At 43.2% G+C, this 8,874-nt stretch overlaps 1 protein-coding gene across 1 annotated transcript; it reads left to right on the top strand.

The window, feature by feature from the left end:
* The first annotated feature begins 2,582 nt into the window (after positions 1–2,582).
* On the top strand, positions 2,583–4,184 carry LOC146192336 (uncharacterized). The gene is made up of 2 exons (XM_084600045.1): positions 2,583–2,605; positions 3,784–4,184. Exon 2 carries the CDS (start codon positions 3,791–3,793, stop codon positions 4,028–4,030), a length of 240 nt encoding a protein of 79 aa, XP_084456171.1. The 5' UTR covers positions 2,583–2,605; positions 3,784–3,790; the 3' UTR covers positions 4,031–4,184.
* Positions 4,185–8,874: the final 4,690 nt, after the last annotated feature.

The raw sequence follows: 8,874 nt of genomic DNA, 5'->3' as shown, positions 1-8,874 counted from the left end.
TTTTGAGCCCCTGCGCATTGAATTTGGCTAATAAGGAACCATAGAAGTAGGTCATAGCGAGCAGAGGCATGGCAAAGGTGTACAGTAGGTAGCAGCTAACCAGAGTGTACTCTCGTCCGTTTCCGTCTACATTGACAAGTTAAAATTTTTCTTCAACAATCTAAAACTAGTTACTATGAGAAAAGGAAGGAGCGTTGATACCTTTTCGGCCATTTCAGAAATGGTCAGTTATTTCGGTGCGGCTTTTCATTTGAAGTTTTTGATAGAGCGTGTTCAAGCGAACAATTGAAAAAATTCTAAAGGTAAGGTATTCAACGCTGGAAATTTTTAGTGGTACTTCTGGCATGAGCGGACACAAAATACTGTTGCGCGCTTCAACGTATAGAATCAAACAACAATAGCTTCTAAATAACTTTTTAATTAGCGCATTTCGGTAGCTAATGCGGAAGGGCAATTCGAAGCCGTGAACAAGATGCCATATCAGTTTCTTCAAGCGCAGAAAAACTCACTTTTTTTTTTTTTACAGCGCCGCATCGTAAGGAAATCAGGTGCTTTTTCCACATGAAATCAAAACAGAGAGCTCGGTACGTGCAGGAAGGTCGACGTTGACGGGATTTCTGCTGCCTAAAGGTTGCATGTACTAGAGCACCAAATTTTAACTTGTTTTTTCATTGCGCCGTATCATGCACATTGTTTTATTTCATTGCCCTCAAAATATCAAGCTCGCAGCTGGCAATGACTGAGTTTTTCCTTCCATCAAGCTGTAGAATGGAATATTGTGCGTGACATCACAAAATAACGCTTGCAGTTCGAATTTGGCGCCGCAGTCATAGAAACGTGTCATTAGCGAATAATGCGTCTGCTTCAACTTCCTGCGTATTTAATGCGTAAAGTTTTGTTTTATGCTCTTAAGGAATGGCGGAACTCTTCCTCGTGAAAGGTTTCAGAAAGTGAAGCTTTCGTAGTTTCAAAAACTGATATAATTATTTTTACCATAGCTTTCAACTGCACAAGCACACTAAAAACCAGTCTGGGTTAATTAAAATTTATCAAGAGATTTTCAGTTAATTTAGTATGTATTTAGGTCACTTGCAGCAAATGATGTCCATAAGGGTCATAGTGTTTCGACCTAAATTTTTCGCCTTTTAGAAACTTCCATCTTTGTACTATTTAAAGTATTGCTGAAACAACCGGTATAATAGGGGTGACTATATTTACTGATAATTAGCTTAACAAAAATAGAAGTACAAAAATTGTTTTCATACCAGTACTTTACCTTCGAGCCGCAATTATCCGTTAAGGTTCATGCAAGTGCATTATTTTTCGTTTGTTTTTGTCTGAAAGTTTCTACAAGGCGTCCAGTCCGGCAGTGCCTGACTCAGGTCTGGAGCACGGCTGGCAGTACAGGCTGAGCGCTCATCGTAGGCCCATGGCCGCGTCTCCTCTTCGCTGCTCAAAATCGACGACCAACAGGATACGCAGCTATTTACAAGAAAAAACGTGTGCATGCGTGGCTGATCGTTCAGTTCACGATTGGGGGCTGCACATTCTGTGTACCATGACACTCAAGGCCATGCGCTCAAAATCTGCTTGAAGTCGGTAGAGTTGCCATCGGATACACGGCGACTGTTATAACCTGTAAGCCATTCTGAAGACCAATCCTCAAAACGAAGGCCGACATGGAATAATTTACAACAATAGAAAAGCGGAAAATATCGCTTACAGAGCAAACTCATTTGCCCACTAGGGGCCTTGATTTGTAGATTGAGACTAAAAGAACAATAAAAATAATTGCTTCTCCATACAGTATAAGCATTGGCCACCCCAGCGTTGCAGCAATAACTCATTAGTGAGTAGTCATCGTCCATTGAACGCTCGCTATACCGCGATCTTGGAAGGAACTCGTGTCATACAGAGAGAGTTAAGCAGCTTATATTCAGCCACAAAAATAGAAAAAAACCACCTCCTCTGGCAAAGCTTTTTGAAGGGATAAATGTTCTTTTCCTCATTTCAAAAGCATAGTTGCCTCCTTTTCGAAGAAACTCCGTGCCCTTTCTTGAAAGCCTAAATGTAAACTTTGTGTTTTCGACCTGATTAATCTCATTCCTCAAAAACCGAAGCCCAAGCAGTCTGTTCAAAAAAGTGAGTATGATTGCCATTTCCGAGATTTGTTTTCGACTTGCGTCAGCGCCGACGTCGCTTCCAGCTGGGCGGACCTTGAATGACTAGAACCAAGACTTCCCAGTGGCATGGCCTTCCCGCCGCGTTTCGTAGATGCAATACGTAGCAAAGAAGTGGTCGCTGTAGCTGCCAAGAGTGTATCATTAGTAGCGAGGAGGAGACAGCGGCTTGTCCAGTGTGTCCTCGCACGTGTTTGTATATTTCGTGAGATGAGTGTTTATCGGCTTGGAAAGGGCAACCAGACGTGAGGAGACTCCTCGCGTCTTTTCGGCGTAGCGGGCTATCCTGCGAGTACGTTCGTGGGTATTCACGGGCGACCTTGGCTGATCACACCGCTTGATATCGGCTCTCGGCCCTCTATATAAAGTGGGCGCCGCGTCTCGATTCAGTATCACTTTGCTTTTTTGGACGAAAAGATCTAAAGGTGAGCACATTCGGAAACGATTTCTTACGAGCGTAAAGGTTGAATTTGGCTGTAAAAAATTATGGCGTTAGGTTGGGCATCAAGGCTCCTCAGTTGACTCTCTATGCACGGAATAATCACTTCGCGTGCTTTTAGATTGTATGCCTTCAATATGCCCTGAGTATCAAGTGCCTTCAATATCTTCGACGGAAAAATAACGCACCTAAATTTTAGCCAATGCGAAAAATGCAAACAATAATATGCTTACACTCTATAAACCTACAGGTTAGACTAAAGCACAGCAGGTTTCACCTAGCATTATTAATTGCAAGAAATGTCCCGAAAATCAATCGGCAGGTTAATATCAAGAGAAACGCATTAACATTCCACGCACAAACCAGAATGCTAAGACGGCAACACCCCTGTAATTTTGCGCCTGCTTTACAACTGAAACTGTACGAATGCTCATTTTAGGGTAAACAAATCGTGATCATAGGGGATGCGGATTTCACAATCTTACGTAAAGCGTAGGGTTTGGCAAACTGATGTTATTTGAAGTGTATGAATTAGGTATGCCTGCCCGAATGTAATTTTCTTCCCATAGATAGCTTTGTAAACTGTCAGCCTAAGACGGCGGCCGTGCCTTTTGCTTGTATATTTTGAACACCGCCACCTCCTCCGACAAGGCGCCTCGTTACTTTTGCGGTCCCTTTTCCCCAATGCAGCATCTATGGCGGTCTTGTCAACCTCTTCAGCTTTACTCTTGTCTTTAGCATTTCTCAGTTTGTGACCGTGTGACCGCTTTCTGAACGTAAATGTAAAATCCTTCTTAGTAGTGAAGAAAAGACAAAAGGTGTTTAGATTTTGTGCGGATAATCGTATTGGCATTTATTAATTTGGCAGCGCGTTTTTACGCAGTAGTAGAGGCAAAAGAATCTCTTTTACTTGAATATTGGACTGCTATTTGCATGAGATGCATGATTGCAATACATAAGGAGGAGAGAAGTTTCTATTATCGAAGCCTTAGCAGTGACCTTTCGGTACAATGTCTAAAATGTTATGAGAGCGTGAGCTCCCCGAGTAATGCATTTCTGTCGGGCATTTAGCGATTCGAATTGGTATTTGCAGAAAATCGTTCGAAATGTCATCGCCACAAAAGCAGATAATCTGATGTCCTCAAATCCTTTGCTCTCTTGTAGCTACAACATGATCAGCACCAAGACCCTCCTGGTTGGCCTCCTTGTCCTGGCCCTCATCTGCTCAATCGCCTACGCACAGGGAGGCTACGGACGTGGCTTCGGCGGCGGTCGTGGCTTCGGCGGTGGTCGTGGCTTCGGAGGCGGACGGGGCTTCGGTGGTGGACGTGGCTTCGGCGGCGGACGCGGCTTTGGCGGAGGTCGTGGTTTCGGCGGCGGACGCGGCTTTGGGGGTGGTTACAGAGGATGATTCGAAGCCGTCGTGTGAGTGCTCCACGTCGTGATAGGACAATGTGTTGAGGAATCGGGCTGGACCTGCGATTCTGCAGTTTGGACGGAACGATGCGCCTCTGGAAGACGCAAACGAGTGTTTGAATAAACATCGCCGTCTGTGACTGGCACCTGTAAAATTTTCCTGAGTCAGGAGTTCTTCATGGCTAAGCTTCCCATTACAAAACAAAACAAAAAAATTCTCACATGAAGCGTTTATCATGCGAAAACATGCCATGTATAATAAATAGTGTACTCTACCTGTCCTCAGATCATATGGATAGGAGCTGACACTTAAAAAAATTGTGTCAATGCCACTAATCAACCACCATACGAAGATATACTCCTTTGACCAGGCACGGCAGTGCTGTAATTCGCCGTAATATATTTTCCATAAATGGTATTTGTTAGATGTGGTTGTGCACAAAAAGGTTATATATACAGACTATTTAGAAAGCACTTAGCCGCTACTCAGGTTCAAGATCATCAGAGACAACTTTAACAAAATTAGGAAGGCGTCGTTTTAAAGAGGGCGATGACCGGGTCGTTCGATATATCGCCATTCTATACTTCTGTGAACAATGTACAAGTCTGTGATTCTACTCAGAAAGTTTTAGTTTCTAGCGTGCAGCGCATAGTACAAAAAAAAAATGCGATGGAAATCGCAATCGAGAAGCTCCTTCCACCGAGAACGGACGTCGTATTAAAGAACGCATCTGTTTCTTTTGTGGACGATTAACACAGTGCTCTCCCCTCATGTAGAAGTGATTGATAAAGATGTTATCGGACGAAAGCGATATAGAGTAAGCATGAAGCGTGGTCACAGTCAGTGGGCTGCACGGTTAGGTTCATTGGCTTACGCATTGATCTGTTGCAGTACACCGGTGACGACGCCAACACGACCAGAGTCGCCTATAACCATAGGTTAAGGGTTTTGGCCCCGCGACGCTGACGGAACTGATCAGAGGACGGTAGCCCGATCTGGTTTGGTCGGATCGGAGGCCGAGCGAGAATTTGACACCCGGTGGGTTGAACAGCTGCGCCTGAACTGCTTGAACGGATTGAACAGCTGCGCTTGTCCGTAGCTTAAGTGAGAAAAAGAAAACCAAGCAGCTACACTTTATATGTATGTTCCCCCTTCTCATCAGCAATGACCTTGTCCATAAATGTTAGTCGGCGGTCACCTGCCCGCCCGTGCTGCGAGTAGCGAGGTCGAGGTCTATCGTTACGGCAATTACGGAGCGCGCATACACAAGCTTTAACGTTTGTGTTTGGCCATCGAGTGTAGTCCTGGCAGTAGTGACCCCGAATAAACAACTTCTTACATCACAAAGCGCGTGCACATTGAGTGGGAAGCGGCGATGGGACCCTGCTCGGAGAGCGCAGCCGGTAGCTGTCGGCGCTGCCTGCGTGTACCCGGCGCAGGCAGGGTACGTAGCATCCACGGTGCTTCTTTCGGAGCAGTTGTAGATTGTGAACAAATAAAAATGCAACCGGTGCGAAAAGAAGTGGATAGTTTTGGTATTGCTAGCTCAGATTGCATTTTATGTCGTTCGAATGAGCAGCATTGCAGCATACATCCGTGTCATTACGAAAGCTATGTAGACGAACACGCTGGGGGAGCAGCGCTAATCTGTGAATCGACGCATTCCTAAGGGAGGTTTTATAATATCGAAAAATATTTATTTCCAGTAATATACAGGAAATGACCTCGGGCGAAAAGCTCCAACGATAGCTTGAGAAATTCCCGAGGCCGAGTAATGGCAGAGCAACAAGACGTGGGACATTAAGGCGAAGATGTATATATATAACATGAAAATTATGAAGCACAGAAAGAGCACATCTATACAAATGAAACAGCAAGTTAAAAACCAGCACAGTAAATTAACGGCCCACAATAATGTAATGGTATGCACGAAACGTGGTAAAACGTAATGAAAATGAAGTGTCTATTCTTATAATAATGTTTAAGGCAAGGAACGGAAAGTACAGAGAGACAGTGCGCAATTGATAAAATTTAGCTTAAAGTCCTTAATTGAGGTGGTAAAGACGTTCGGGTTGTGTATGCTATAATTATGGAATATGCATGGTGAAGTGAAACGAAGGCTCTGGTTACCGTGCAACGTCCTCGTTCGAGGAACGTCCCATATTTGTTTACTTCTGGTGTGAAAGGGTTTTTCGTAAGGCTTAAGTCCCGATATAGTCTTCAAGAAGTCCGTTAAGCATTGAAGTGACAATTTAAGACAGTGAAGTAGACGATACTCAAGCATGATATGCACGCGATGAATTCTATATTGCGGAAATGATGTTTCTAGTGGGCAGTGTAGCATGCGCCAGCGATCAGTCTAATTGCCTTCTTTTGCAGACCGAGTATGATGTCAAGATTTGTTTTGGATGTTGTACCCCAAACTAGGTGACAGTAGTTTATGTGTAAATGAATTATAGCGTGATAAATAAGAAGCTTATGCTTTCGGGAAAATTCGTTACGCAGTCTCGAGAGGAAACCAACAGATCTAGTAAGCTTGCTTTCAATATACATTATATGGTCAGACCACCTCATGAGAGATTTGAATACAACACCGAGTGATTTGAACTTAACTACAATTTCTATAACGTTATTTTCTAGATGCAGAGTAGTGTTCATTCTAATATCCAGGCTAAGGGGACGAAAAAAGACTGCTTTGGTCTTATTATAGTTAAATATCAAACCATTAGCTGTGGACCATTTGTGGAGAGCACAAGGAACCAGATTTGCACTATTGATTAGTTCATCGGCAGAAGATCCCCTAAGAAAAAAACATGTCGTCAGCGTACTGAATACAACTTGTATGATAGGCTATGCTCGCAAGGTCGTTAGCATAGACATTAAAGAGGGACGGGCTGAGAAGGCTACCTTGCGGGACACCACATTCAATGAAAAGGGAGCTAGACTTGTGATTATAGACCGAAACGACCTGCTGGCGCATGTTTAAATAAGAACGAATGAGTTGGAGGGATAGACCACGGACACCATAGTTTTCAAGTTTGCAGAGTAGTATTTCATGATTAAGAAGGTCGAAAGCTTTTGTAAAGTCGATGAAAATACCAAGGGTCAAACGTTTAGCTTCGATATTATCTAAAAGAATTTCCTTTTGCAAGAGTAAAGCAGATTCCGTGGACTTGCCTTTCCGAAATCCAAACTGACTGGAATTTATGAAGGCATGTTTAAAAAAGAAACGATTCTCTTGAGCATTATTATTTCAAGAGCCTTTGAAGAAACAGGAAGAATAGAAATTGGCCTATAGTTTGTCATCTTGTTCCCATCGCCTCCTTTGAATCGTTTCTATCGCCTCCTTTGAAATAGCCCGCATCAGCGTCTTCTTTCTTAGGGCTCACACCACGAAATCCTAATGGTGTATGTTTACTGTGTTTACGAGGAAGCACTCATGTCATCTGCTGGACAAGCCCGAGCAAAACGCAAGGTGAGGCTCGGGATTTGATCGCAGTGCGCGCCATACGGGGGAGGCGAGAGGATGACGGCGGCTGATGGGAGGCTGTTGATCGTTCGGTTGTGGCAGTGAAGCGCATTCGAATCGCGTTGGGTTTTGCAATGACGGGAGTGAAGCGGCGGTGGCGGCGGCGGCTCAATGATTTCGTGCGCTGGCTGTTGCTAGACTTAAAATAATTTTGCAAACATGATTTACCAGCCGGCCGAAAATAATTAAGTTTGGTTAAAATGCGCATATAACAGCAAGTAAATATGTACCGCTTCGTTAAACGTTTTGCCTGCTCCTTTAATGTCGCAATGTCTGTTCTCCAGTCAACGTATTCTTGTTTGGGATTTCCTCTTAGTTTGTAGACCGAAAAAGCGACGGGCAATAGCTCAGTGTTGCGCAACACAACGATATTCCTTCCCCCCTTTCGCCGAGCACACGGCAGAAGGAAATGTTGGACATGTGCAATTATATATTCGAGAGCTCTCGTTGCTAAACAAGCTAACTCTCATAACGTAAGAATAATATGCTTCTAATTGCATGCCTAAATAATACAGCATGAGCCCATCGATTCCGGCATCGTCGATAAGCTCTAGACGAAGCCCAAGAGAAGTTCGAGGATCTTTAAGGCCGCATTTTATGGTGAAGGCTTGTAGAACAAAAAAGAATATGAGAATAAAATATTTTTGCTGAAGAAAAAAAAAAATACTCTTAGTGACCACCATCCACGGCGTGCATGCAAGCAGGCTGCCAAATCCGGGAATAGCAGACGACATGGGGATGATGATATCTCGTTGTGACGTTCGCGGCCGTTGGTTGCCAGAACAGGAAGCTGCTTTTAATATTAACAATAAAAACTCATTTTAAAACTACATATCGTGCCGAATAGACTTGAATTTTTAGGATTTATAATCTATCCTGTCTGGAGTGCAATACAATAATCAGTTTATGATCAAATGTTACCTGTCATTACCGCTTTAAATGCGAAGCTCCTTTGACATCGCCTTTTCATTCACCGAATTCTTCTTTGTATATTTCAAATATACCAATACTCTAATAATTATTACTGTAGCAGCTGTGCACATACTCAACGCATATTAGTGAGTCATACACCCACAGCTCGTTCACTGTACTAAGGAACCTTCGTTGCATATGCATAGGCCATCGGCCATTATAATGTTCTTTTTTTCGTATTTTTGAAATAAAGGCATTTAAGACAAAGACAAGCCTTAATGGCCTATGCTTTATGTGCCTGTCTGAAATGCAGAGGAGTTGGATTGAACCTCATGAAGGAAAATTTATTTCATTATATATACTACGAAACATTATTTTAAATATGAAAAGTTTGAAA

The sequence above is a fragment of the Amblyomma maculatum genome, chromosome 4, assembly GCF_055883805.1.
Source record: "Amblyomma maculatum isolate TAMU_Amacu chromosome 4, ASM5588380v1, whole genome shotgun sequence".
NCBI classification, from domain to species: Eukaryota; Metazoa; Arthropoda; class Arachnida; order Ixodida; family Ixodidae; genus Amblyomma; species Amblyomma maculatum.
This window is presented reverse-complemented; position numbering and strand designations above follow the sequence as displayed.

Excerpts from the sequence above, each read along its gene's own strand:
- LOC146192336 (XM_084600045.1), top strand. The coding sequence starts at position 3,791 with ATGATCAGCACCAAGACCCTCCTGGTTGGCCTCCTTGTCCTGGCCCTC.